Here is a 13,049-nt window from a genome sequence, read left to right as displayed (position 1 = left end):
AGGGTATAAAAGTGCATAAAATCGGTTTGAAGTAGGTGATGTTTACTTATTTTAGCAGTAAAACCATGTATTATATCAACAGAGCTCAAATGCTCCTCCCCAAAATGAAAGTGTGCCAAAAATAAATTGCCACTAGAAATAGTTGTCTTATAGGATCTTTATATTATGAATTTTGTGTCCAGCAACACTACTTTAGATTTGACCTGCTTCTTTATTTCTAGCCCAAAACTTTGACTCCATGGGTTGGACTGAGGAAAATCAATGTCTCCTATTGGTGCTGGGAAGACATGTCCCCCTTCACCAACACCCTGGTCCAGTGGCTTCCCAAAGAACCCAGTGATGCTGGATTTTGTGGATATTTAGCTGAGCCTTCCCACCAGGGGTTGAAGGCAGCAACATGTATCAATGAGGTCAACGGCACTGTCTGTGAAAGGCCAGGTAACAGCAGCTGTCTGCTTGATTTATATTTCCTGGAAGGTAAAGAGAATGCAATTTGTTACATTTTGAACCAGCTGCATTATGACTTTGCCAAAGAAAAATACTTCTGAACAAGAGTCTTGTGTATGTATTTCATGCAGGAAATAGAAATTTTAAAAATAGCTCACTATTTACGCTGTTAACTGTAAAATATTTGAAGTACATTATTTTAATTATTTTTTTTTCTTAATTGCATACCTACATGTGACATTTAGGGTAATTATGGTATGCAGCATTCTCCTGTTTCAAAGAAATAAAAAATTAATAGTAACTTTCTGATTGAATTCCCCTTTTTCTCCTCCCCTGCTATGTAGCCAGAGGAGGATTTTATCAAAGTTTGAAATTAATTGGCCAAGACACTTTGGAGATATGAGAACTTTGAAAAAAACAATCTATTTGCTTTTGGGAAAAGTCTTCCAGCTTTATTGAAACTGCATATCTTTTCAGATGGCTTGGTCTGTTAATTCTCCATTGTAGCTGATCATTTCTGAATACCAATTAATGCCTCTTTAAGTGTTAGGGAAGTTGGTTGATTAAAAAAAAAAATTAAGTACACTGCAGCAGTTGAAATCATTCTTTGTGGAAGAGTAGGATGCGAATCCTGAATGTGGAACCTGATCTCAAATACTCTATGTTTTCACTTGCAGCACTTGGGTTTAAGCTTTGTGCTGGCTTTTATGGTCTGAGAACAGTCACTTGAAGCAAAACTTAAAGCATTGGCTCAGAGTACAAACTGCTGAGTTAGTTCAGTGCTTGTTTGATGTCTGGAACTGATCTAATCACTTAAAGCATGTGCCTGTGAGCTCATGTAAAACAGGGCTCTGCCCTGCACTTTGCTGGGGAGGGTAACTAGGGAATGCATCAGCAGAACTGCAGAGAAAAATAGACCACTGCTCCATGCCCAGAGCAGCTGTGGCTGCCCCTGGATCCCTGGCAATGTCCCGGCCAGGCTGGACACTGGGCTGGGAGCACCCTGGTGGGGCAGAGGGAGGTGTGCCTGCCATGGCAGGGCTGGGCTGGGCTGGGATGGGATGGTCCCTAGGTCCATTCCCAGCGGGAGCAGGGCACGGTTGTTCCTGGCAGAGCTCTGATGCTGTCCTCCCCACAGCCAACCACAGCGCCAAGCAGTGCCGCACGCCGTGCGCGCTGCGCGCCGCCTGCGCCGAGTGCACCAGCGGCAGCTCCGAGTGCATGTGGTGCAGCAACATGCAGCAGTGTGTGGACTCCAACGCCTACGTGGCCTCCTTCCCCTACGGGCAGTGCATGGAGTGGTACACCATGAGCAGCTGTCCCCGTGAGTCACGGTGCTGGGCTGGGGTGGGGGACAGGCCGTGGAGAGCCCTGAGGGGTGTGTTGGACATTCCCAGGATGGAGGAACGAGGCCAGGCTGGGTGGGCCTTGGAGCACCCTGCTCCACCCAGAGGCTCCTGCCCATGGAGAGCCCTGAGGGGTGTGTTGGACATTCCCAGGATGGTGGGGATGAGGCCAGGCTGGATGGGCCTTGGAGCACCCTGCTCCAGCCAGAGGCTCCTGCCCATGGCAGGGCGTGGAACAGCACCGCCTCTTTCCAACCCAAAACATTCTGCAATTGCCTGATTTTCAAATCCAAATCAGGGTTTACACAAGTGTTTTATTCTGAAGTATTGTCTACTTACAGACTGTAGTAGGAATTCCTACCTCATTTTAAAGAAATTATTTACTTTTTTGCCCCTTTTAGGTAGATGAGAGCAAACTGCAAAAGCTTCATGGGACTTTCGAATAGTGTGTTTTCCTTTCAAAGTGGAGTAAAAGGGCCTAAAAACTTAAAACAAAATTTTAAGTTTTAAAAAAGTGAAGATGTAGAAATTATTTTATTTATGTTGAATTCTTTAGGAGCTGGGTGTGAGCAGGGGCATCACAAGTAGCTCAAAATGTTGCAAAATAAGAGATGAAGAAAATGAATTTAAGGAACATGAAAGTATGAACTTCCCATATTGCCAGAGGTCAAAAGTTGGAGGAAGCATCAGGCAGGAGATGAGTAAGCTAAAATAATGGAAAACAAACATTTTTTTTCTTTTTGAAGGCAAATATTGTCTATTTAAACATCAAAATAGAAAGTCTCCTTATCTTGCAACACCAAGAATCCAGAAAATATTTTTCAAGATGGTCTAGGGAAAGAAATGTAAAAAGTTTTAGTATGTTAAGAGTTCGTCACCCCTAAAATCCAATCCCATTAGAGAAAGGAGAGGCTAAAGGGTGGAATTTTATTTTCCTATTTGTATTCTATGCTTTTTGCCTCAGCTAAATACTTGAAATAATAGCATGTGATACTGAAATATGGTAGGAAGAGGCTCCAAGTGACTAAACTGGCTGGTTTTTAGCCTTTGCCTCCAGATGGCTCATTTGATTGTCCTATCTATTTTAAATAAATCAGAGATGTTTTGTAGAGGGAACATTAACCTCTAGTGTTAGAGGGTGGTGTGTAATGGTTAGAAAAACCTGTGTGTGTGTTGTGCTGTTTTGTAACTCATTGACTATTGGAACCTTTTTTTAATAGTCATCTTAGATTCTGGAATAAATATGCTGATATGAATGAACATGTTGCTGTGCATATCAGAATAAATATTTCTAGATTTGATGAGATAAATATTTTGGTGAGATAAAAATACAGTTATAGAATACATTCTGCATTTTTTGTTGCCTGTGTTTGAGATTGTGCTTTTTTCCACAATTTTGTATCGTGGTTTGTTTTTTTGTAGCTGAAAACTGCTCAGGGTACTGCACGTGTGCTCAGTGCCTGGAGCAGCCGGGCTGCGGGTGGTGCACGGATCCCAGCAACACGGGCAAGGGCAAGTGCATCGAGGGCTCCTACCGGGGGCCTGTCAGGATGCCCACCCCCTCCACGCCAGGGAAGCACAGCCTGGAGCCTGTGCTCAACGTCAGCATGTGCCCTGCAGAGACCAACTACAACTGGTCCTTCATCCAGTGTCCAGGTAAAGAGCAGCGTTTCACTGTCCTATGTTTCCACTGAGTGCAAAGGGAGAGAGTTTTCAACACTATGGTGGTGTCTTATGTTCCCTCCTGTTAATGGAGGGGGGAGAAGAGCATGGAATATAAGTAGGAATTACACACTTGGAGATGGAAGGGGCTGTGAAGCAGCTGAACTGCGCAGGTTTGCTGCATGAAGACATTTATTACTTGGGAGAAATTTTTCCTTTCCCTACAGATCTTTACGAGATTTTAACTTTTGTTTGTTTATTTATTTTAAGTCTGTTTGAAAGGAAGGCACATCTTCCTTTGAAGATCATTTTAAGTGTTAATAATGCTTAGTATGATTTTTAACTAATGTTTTTGACACAAAACCAACACTCCTGTCACCGATATTTTTTCATAAAAATCCTTTCTTTGGGATTTTTCCTCTTCTGGGAAGCTGAGGCCCCAGGAAGAGAATGTAAACAATGGTTCTCTGCTGCTGTGGAATGCAACAGGTGCAGCTGTGATTGGTTTTCTGTGAGTGTTTGGATTTGCTGACCACTCACAGGAGAGTTGTCCTTGTTTTCTGCTTGGACATAGAACTATTGTTATTGATTCGTATTCTATTCTTAGCTTAGCAAGCTTCTGAACTTTTCTCTCTATTTCCTTATAGTATATCTTAATGTATTATATATCATAAATTAATAAATCCAGCCTTCTGATCATGAAGCCAAGATTCTCGTCTATCTCTCTCACCCTGAAAAACCCTTGCAAAGCCATGTAACATACTCCCCTCTCCGTTCCTTGTAAATCCCTCCCACCAGCAGCTTCCAGTACAATGTGCATGTAGTGTTTTGCAGTTCAGTTTTCAGTGTGTTGCTCTAAATTCCATTTTTTGATGTACACCAGTCTTTGGGCCCATGTATCGCTAGCAAGAGACAAGAAGCTCTCAGGAAGGTGCATGAAATGGTTTCATTTGTCCCCTGCCCAGCACAGCCTCCCGAGGGTCTCTGAGGGCTGTGTTGGAGCCCCTGCACTCAGAGGGGCTTTTCCTGTTTGCTTTTCCCACAGCGTGCCAGTGTAACGGGCACAGCCGGTGTGTGAACGAGAGCGTCTGTGAGAAGTGTGAGAACCTGACCACGGGCAGGCACTGTGAGACCTGCATCTCGGGCTACTACGGAGACCCCACCAACGGGGGCACCTGCCAGCGTAAGTGCAGCCCCGAGGCTCCCGCTCTGCTCAGTCCTCTGCTGGCCTAACACAAATTACATCCTGATAATTCATGTTTTCTTTCCTGTGGGTGAGGCTCAGTTCTTGTTTCTTCAAATCAAAGACACCCAGACTGCTGAGTGGAATTGCTTTCACTGCATGCATGTAAAGATGATTTTATGGCCTCCTTTCTAAACTTGGAATGACCACAATGAAAAATGTCTGTATTTTAGTGTTTGGTGATCCTGTATTTAAAAGAAACAGTGTTGATCCAAATGTCTTGAACAAATTTCTGCTTATCTAAGTTTCACCTTCTATTCCTTTTGGTTAATGTGTTCTGTGTTAATAGTTAAAATTGTCTGCTTCATAAAGGCTTGCAGTGTTTCACTGAAGGCTTGGCTGGATTTCAGTTGAGGATTAGGAGAACCCTGTTAAAATTGCATTTCAGTTAGTAAAGTGCTTTGGGACTCTTTGGCACAAAGAACCATTTTCAGCTGTGCAAGATCCAGTTAACAAACTGGGAAAAAGTCTTCCTGGAAACACCAATGCATTTAATATTGACAAATATACATGGAAGACTTGGAGTTTTGATCTGCAACCTTGTGGTATAGTTTTGAACTGTTGTGAATTTTTCAGTGCTCTGGCATGGGGAGACCAACTATAAACCGGAGACCAGGTGTGAGAGGTGCAGAAGTGAGGGAAGGTGCTTCTTGCTCCTAAGAGATTAAATCAAAGAATCCTCAAATGGTTTGGGTTGGAAGGGACCATAAATCCCATTCCAATTCCCTGCCTTGGGCAGGGACACCTCCCACTGTCCCAGGCTGCTCCCAGATCCAATGTCCAGTCTGGCCTTGGACACTGCCAGAGATCCAGGGGCAGCCCCAGCTGCTCTGGGCACCCTGTGTCAGGGCCTCACCTCCATCCCAGGGAACAATTCCTCATTCCCAATATCCCATCCAGCCCTGCCCTCTGGCACTGGGAGCCATTCCCTGTGTCCTGTCCCTCCATCCCTTGTCCCCAGTCCCTCTGCAGCTCTCCTGGAGCCCCTGCAGGCCCTGCCAGGGCTCTGAGCTCTGCCTGGAGCCTTCCCTTCTCCAGGGGAACATTCCCAGCCCTGCCAGCCTGGCTCCAGAGCAGAGGGGCTCCAGCCCTGCAGCAGCTCCGGGGCCTCCTCTGGGCTCTCTGCAGCAGCTCCACGTCCTCCTGCTGTTGGCCCCAGGGCTGGGGCAGCTCTGCAGGTGGGCTCTCACCTGAGGGAGGGGCACAGGGACACAATTCCCACCTTGCCTTTGCCATCAGCCAGGGCTGGGGTCAGGGGCTCTGGGCTGGGTCATGTCCAGCTCTCACCCAGCAGCACCCCCAGGTCCTTCTCCCCAGGGCTGCTCTCCAGCCCTTCCCCACCCATCCTGTGCTTGTGCTCTGCCTTGCTCCAGCCCCGTGCAGGACCTTGCCCTTGGCCTTGTGTAACTTCATGAGGTTCACACAGTCCCATGTCTCTGGTGTGTTCAGGCCCCCATTGTGCTATCCAGGTACTGTTGGGGGCCATCTAGGTCTGTCTGGATGTCCCCCTCCCCTCCTGCATCCTGACCTTACCAGATTGCTGTCACCAGCACACTTGCTGTGGGTTCCTCAGTCCCAGTGCCCCTGTCACCAGCAGAGATGTTAAACAGCACTGACCCAGTGGATTATGTTAGTGGAGTATAGTGAGATGGAATGAGACATTTAGATACAGGGATGGAAAAGGTAGAATAAAAATTACATTGCTCAGGGCAGTGTCAGTACTTCTGTGAAATGAGTGTGGGTGGTTTGTGGCCAGCCTGGAAGAATGAACTGTGTGGGATTAATGTGTGGGCATTGAAGACTTTTTATTGCTTCTTCCAAATGTGGCACAATCCAGTAGAAAATAGTTGGATATTAATTTAGGATGTTTATTGGGAGTAGTGCTGACCTTTTGTATGAACATGAGGGTCAGTAGCTGCAGCATGGAGTCCTGTTTCCTCAAGAAGAGGGAGGTGGTGATGGTTGGGGCTATGACGAACTTCCCAATGGAGAGATTCAAAGAAGAGGGTGAAAAACTCACAAGGATACAGCTGCCCTCCTTAGAACAAAGGGATATGGAATTCCAGCACACAGCACAGGGGCTCAGAGGAGAAGGTGCATCCCTGACACTTGATTTCACAACCTTATCTGCCAGATAAAATACTGCTGATACTCATAAGCTCATTTCAGGTGAATATACTTTGAAATGCTCTAAAGTTTTCTTGAAAGTAATGAATAAGTTGAGGCTGAGTTGACTGAGAAAATACAGAATTCTACCCTGAGCTTTCAGTTTTAATCACTGCATCACAACGTGCCTGTTGGTAGGCGTCGTTTTTCCGTGTATGTGGAAATGGAGAGTAAGTTCCTTTGGACTCTTGTGCATGAGGATTGTCCCAAAATAGTTTGTTGTTGAGGTAATGAATGACAGACTGAAATCATCCAGATGCCTGAAGAAGCAATTAGAAAATGTGTAGAGAGATTGTGGAACAGCGTTTGTTCCTTATCTGATGGAACCAGTAGCTCCTGTCAGAAGTGCTTTGCTCTCAAGTGCTTTGGACCCAGGTTTTTAATTTGCTGTGATTTAACACTGTTTACTGGGAAGGGGAAAGAATGAGGGAAGCAGGAACCTGGGCAGAAAGACTGAAGTGGATTGGGAAAGAGAAAGCAAGAGCAAATCACCCTATCTGATGCAGCCAGGCTGACTTCTGCCTATTAGTCATTTTTGCTTGGTGAAAACCTTTCCAGAGGGGAATTCTTCAGATAAGGATTGGCTGATAGGTAGCAGAGCTAGCTCCTGTTTTCTCCCTTCTGTTAGCTTCTGGTCCTTCCATCCTTTGCCATTAATAGTGTGCTGATTTCACTCTGTGCATTTGTGAGCAATACTTAGTGCTGCTCTGCTTTTAGAGCCCACAGTCACAGCCGTGCTGCAGACTATTGTTGTACACTCCAGCCTGACACACACACAAACATCTGTGTGCTTGCACACTCACTGCCTAGTGTGAGTCCTGGAATCATGGAATGGTTTGGGATTGAAGGGTTCTAATAGACCATCCTGTGCCACCCCCTGCCATGGCAGGGACACCTCCCACTGTCCCAGGCTGTTCCCAGCCCCAGTGTCCAATCTGGCCCTGGGCACTGCCAGGGATCCAGGGGCAGCCACAGCTGCCCTGGGCACCTGTGCCAGCCCCTGCCCACCCTCCCAGGGAGCAATTCCTTGCCTATATCCTGTCTAACCCTGCCCTCTTTTATTTAAATGCTTTCAGTCCTGCATATCTCTGTAAAAAGTCCCAACACAAGATTATATTACTTGTGTTGAAAATATTTTGTCAAACTGCAGTTATTTCCCTGAAAAAATTGTCTGCATCACATCATACGCCCTGGTGTTGGCAGAGCTAGGCAGATAATAACTAAATGGCAGGTAAATCACTCCTCAGAGGTTGCTTTTAGGAAGTGTCCAAGTAGAGAAGTATTAATCAAGAAGGGCAGGAAATGCAGGACATCAAATGTAAAAATAGCTGCAAGGTGCTTTCTCTGCATTCAGGATTTTTCTGAATTTTCTGGTTAAAGTTTCCCATGAAAATATGCTGGTGGGAGATAAGGAAGTTATTTGCAAGTGAAGGGAAGGCACTATTATGCCTGAAATCAGATTGCAGCTGTGGCAGCGCTTCTGAACACATCCACACAGCCTTCACTGGTGGCCCATGAGCTGCTGCTGCCATGGACCTGCCTGCTTCCCTCTGCCAGGGCTTGGGGGGCCCTGCAGGGCAGCTGAAGCACATGCATGGAGTGTTGGGCAGGTGGCTGGTGGTGTTGCCATTGGGAAGCTGGCCCATCACAAACACAGAAAGAGCAGTGAGGACCCCCATGACCATCTCTGAGTGAGCCTGGGAGCCCTGCTTTGTGGAGAAGGTAGGAGGAACACCAGCAGGTAGAACATGGTTCATCATCAGGCTGTTAGCAGGATTCCCAGTCAAAAAGCCATTTCCAGTGCTTGTGGGCTTCTGCTCTATCCTCTGGCTCCAGTGGGAAATTGTCATTTGTAAACTCCACCAGGCTTGTCGAGAACATTCTATCAATAGTTTGTTTCCAAAATTTAAAGGTCTCTGAAAAGCCATGAGAAGATGTCTCTGTGCATATTCCAGTTATTTAGTGAATGATCTCCAGTTACATGCTTGTAGGAAAGTGGATAAATGAATAAATTCTGTTGTTTTAAATAGAGATATTTGAGTGTTCAGTCTTCTTGATATGCTAAAGAGCAGAGAGGAAAGAAAAATTAATGATATTGCTCAAGATGCTGCAATCTGCCTTTAAACAACCCGAGGTTAAAAAATCAAGAGAAATTTCATGTATGTAACAACACACTACAACATGTTCATACTGAATATTGATGCAACGTCACTTTGCTTCCCTTGTGCAAAGCATAAGGAAAGAAGTACAAGACATTCTCAATAGTACTAAGACTTATTTTTCTTTAAGTGGCACTAATGAAAAGAGTGTTTCCTTCACAGAATACAATTACTTTGTTGAATTTTCATTCAGTCTCCTTGTTCCAACAATAGGCCTTTTTGCTTCTTCCTATTTTGCTCTGTGTTGCTGCTAGGAAACCACTCATCCACATCTGAGAAGCACAATTAAGTGTCCCTGATACAGTATAGCTTCCATTGTGTGCCAACAGAAAGAAGATATCAAAAGGATTCCTAAAATAAGGTCCAAAGCTGGCAGAGATATTCAGGATGGGGACTTGATGTCTAAGAATCTGCTGGTACATTGATTGGCATGGCTGCTTAATGAGGAGGAATATGTCTTCTTAACAAGGAGGCTCTGGCCTTTAAAGCATCTTGTTCCCAGCAAGCTCAAGGACCATAAACAAGGGATCTTTGCTTTGTGTAGTTTTTCCCTTATATTGTACACTCTGCTGTGCACAGTTCCAGATGGATGCACCTGCATTGGCAGAGTGACTCCTAAATAGCACCTACATGCCCAGAGTTGTTAAATCTGTTCTCGCAGTGAGAATGAACAAGATGTCAAAGTCAACTGGCTGTGTAGGCTTTGTTCTTACTTGTTGGTTTGGTTTTGTTTCTCCTCTACATCTTTGTAAATAAAGGTCTCAAAGTGTGTCAATATCAGCATTTAGCTTAAATGAGAAGGATTTTTATGAAGAAAATCTCCTGTATGTCCTCACCATTCTACCTTGGGTTGGATCTTGAGCAGACTCAGGTGAATGAGGTGGTCTGTTTTGGGCCTGCCCCAAACCTGAAGTTGTTCAGGGCTGTGCAGGTTTGCTTCAACAACAACTCAATGACATTCTGCACAAAGTTATCCTAAAATATATTGGGTAACTAGTCCCAACATGGACATCATCACCATCTTAGCACCAGATCTTTTCTGCTGGTGCTGTTGATGATGACATTGTTTCCTCAGTAGGAGTGATGAAATATTATTTTTCCCAAGGTCTGTTTATTTATTTCTGGAAAAAGCCCCTGAAGTCCCATGGGCTTTGTTTTATTTTCCCAATTCTTCTCTCAAGAGTTTTGAGTTTGGCTGAAATGTGTTAACAAGCCCAAAATTATTTCAAATATTGTCTTTTCCTTCCTAGTTATGATATCAGCCCTGCTGTCTAACAATAGGAGAGGAAGTTAAATGAATTTTTGAGGCTAAAAAGCTGAGTCTGATGATAATTTCATACAAACCACCAGTCCTGGGTAGCCTGTGCTTGCTCTGTTTTGACGCACGGTTCTATTTTCATCTGCCTTCTGTAGCACAAAGAAAGCAAAGGACACCAAATGGGTTTTCATATGCACGTTAATTGTTGATGTATCTCAGTTTGACAACTAAAGGACTTAATTGCTATTGAATTTGCTTCTCTTCTTCATTCAACGTTGCATCTTCTCCCCCTCTGCTCAACAGCTTGCAAGTGCAATGGCCACGCGTCCGTCTGCAACACAAACACAGGGAAATGTTTCTGCACAACCAAGGGAATCAAAGGAGATGAGTGTCAGCTGTGAGTTCATTTCCCTTTCTTATTTGCAATAAAAAATTGTGCACGTACCACCTTAGACACCCCTCCTCCCCCCCATTTTTTAATGGTTGTGTTTATGATGTCTCTGCTCATTTCTTCCTCCTGACAGTTGACTGACTGCACTGAGGGCGCAGCCAGCCGTGGGTCCCCTGGGGAATATCATGAACAGGATGATTTCCTGAAGAATTCCAATTTTAAAAACATTTCAGCTGGGAATATCATGCAGAATGGATGGCTGAAAAAATCCTCACGCCCCAAACTATACATAGAATCACAGAATGGTTTGGGTTGGAAGAGACTCTGGGCTCACCCCCTGCCATGGCAGAAAACTCCCACTGTCCCAGGGGCATCCAAGCCCCAGTGTCCAACCTGGCCTTGGGCACTGCCAGGGATCCAGGGGCAGCCACAGCAAATCTGGGAATTCCAGCCCAGCCCCTGCCCACCCTCCTTGCCAAGATCCCAGCCCAATCTCCCCTTTCCCAGTGGGAGCCATTCCCTGGCTCCTGTCCCTGCAGGCCTTGTCCCCAGTCCCTCTGCAGCTCTCCTGGAGCCCCTCCAGGGACTCTGAGGATTCCCTGGAATTTTCCCTTCTCCAGGGGAACATTCCCAGCTCTGCCAGCCTGGCTCCAGAGCAGAGGGGCTCCAGCCCTGCAGCAGCTCCAGGGCCTGCTCTGGTCTCTCTCTGCTTTGCTTTATCCTTCAATATCTTCTTTTTACCCGGCGCATTTCACCGTCCATGCTCATTTCACCGTCCGTGCTCTCTGATGCTGTTCAGTGTGAGTGTAAATATATCGGAAATGAGCCTTTGACATTCAAGCAGTTTAATGGAGCAGTTTTAGAGCAACAAATTTGCTGGAGGTTTTTCTGTAACATAACAGAAATGCTTTTAGTGTAATGTTAGGGGAAATAATTTAATTCCAAATAATTTCATTGCCAGGTTTATTTTTAAAGCATTGCTCACATGAGTAAACATTTATAGGATAGAACCTGGAATAGCCATAAATGACTAAGCTAATCCAGTTCCATGCATTGTGGAGAGCTAATAAATACCTTCCAGGTGGATGCAAACGTTAATATCCAGAATTTTATATTGCATTTTTACTGCATATGAGTTGGACTTGGACCGAACATGAAATTTCTTCATCAGCCCAGTCTAGCTCAGACATTCATCTTTAATTGTGTACTGCTCTCAGCACAGGTTGTGTTTTCTGGTATTTAGTGGCTGGGAATAAATAGAACTGCAAAAAAATTCCATTTATTAAAAAATGTATATTCTTTTTAGGTGTGAAGTTGAAAACAGATATCAAGGAAATCCACTTAAAGGAACGTGTTACTGTGAGTACCCTTGGGATTTTGTTTGGAGATAAAAAATGTGCTTGAAGTTTAAAATAACTTATTTAAAACTTGTTTCAGTTGCCTCAGCATATGTTTAAAGTATGGGGGATTAAGGAAAGGACTAAAAAATAGCTGTAAAAACCTTCACTTTTCTCAAATACATTGTTTAAAGAGAATGAAAATACTTTTCTTGATAAGGTCCATGTGATGATTAGATCTTTTGAACAATGTTTTGAATGTTTTTCATGTGACTGAGATGAAATCTGGTCTTTTGGAGAGCACTCTAAACTATATTCCTAACAGGTAAAAAACAAGGAGTGTCCTTAGAATTTTTAGAAATGCAAAATACTGTTTATTTTAAATTCTGGTCCAGGTTAGAATGGATTTCAAAATTGCCACGTTTCCTCTGAAATGAGCAGTTGGATTCCCATGCAGTTCCAGAAGATCCTTTGCCAAGATTCAGATTACCTAATGGAAACTTTCCAGCTTCTATTTGCAAATATTAGCAATCAGCAGCCTGGCAGGCGTGGAGAGATGGAATCTTAAATTAAAGTCTCCAGTAGTGGTTTTGTCCAGCACAGAAATGATCAACTGCCTGGTTTTGGCTTATTTGAATTCTGCTTGTGTGGCCAAACAAGGGCACTGCTGGCTCCTCATGGCATCTCTGTGTAAGAATGACCAAATTCCTTGCTGAAATAGCAGGGATGAAAAGTGGAGAAAGGCAAAGCTTTGCAGCTCTTACAGGAAGAACCTTGTGCTGCCCAGATCCACTCTTGCTTGGTTTCATTCCCTGACTGTTTCTCTGTGCTGTGTCTGATGGACACCAGCAGCTTGTCTGACTTGTGTCAGTCAATGAGGGGTCACTGGGAGGCAGAGAGAGGAAAACAGCACCTGGTGTGTCAGTTCCTGGTTATTATTGCTGAGAATATCTCTGCATGGTTTCAGGAATGTGCACAATTCACAGCAGTGTGCAGTAGTGGAAAGGTGCTGAGGTGGGTGAGTGCACCCCACTGGTGGC

At 44.6% G+C, this 13,049-nt stretch overlaps 1 protein-coding gene across 1 annotated transcript in view; it reads left to right on the top strand.

Moving 5' to 3' along the window:
- ATRN (attractin) overlaps positions 1 to 13,049 on the top strand; it is a 147,682-nt gene that overhangs the window by 70,718 nt on the left and 63,915 nt on the right. Inside the window, exons 16-21 of the mRNA XM_059470115.1 lie at positions 222 to 438; positions 1,586 to 1,771; positions 3,216 to 3,449; positions 4,501 to 4,638; positions 10,585 to 10,678; positions 11,979 to 12,031. Coding sequence (XP_059326098.1) covers positions 222 to 438; positions 1,586 to 1,771; positions 3,216 to 3,449; positions 4,501 to 4,638; positions 10,585 to 10,678; positions 11,979 to 12,031 — 922 coding nt within the window. The remainder of the gene's footprint in view (positions 1 to 221; positions 439 to 1,585; positions 1,772 to 3,215; positions 3,450 to 4,500; positions 4,639 to 10,584; positions 10,679 to 11,978; positions 12,032 to 13,049) is intronic.

Source organism: Ammospiza nelsoni, chromosome 4 (assembly GCF_027579445.1).
Source record: "Ammospiza nelsoni isolate bAmmNel1 chromosome 4, bAmmNel1.pri, whole genome shotgun sequence".
Taxonomy (NCBI): Eukaryota; Metazoa; Chordata; class Aves; order Passeriformes; family Passerellidae; genus Ammospiza; species Ammospiza nelsoni.
This window is presented reverse-complemented; position numbering and strand designations above follow the sequence as displayed.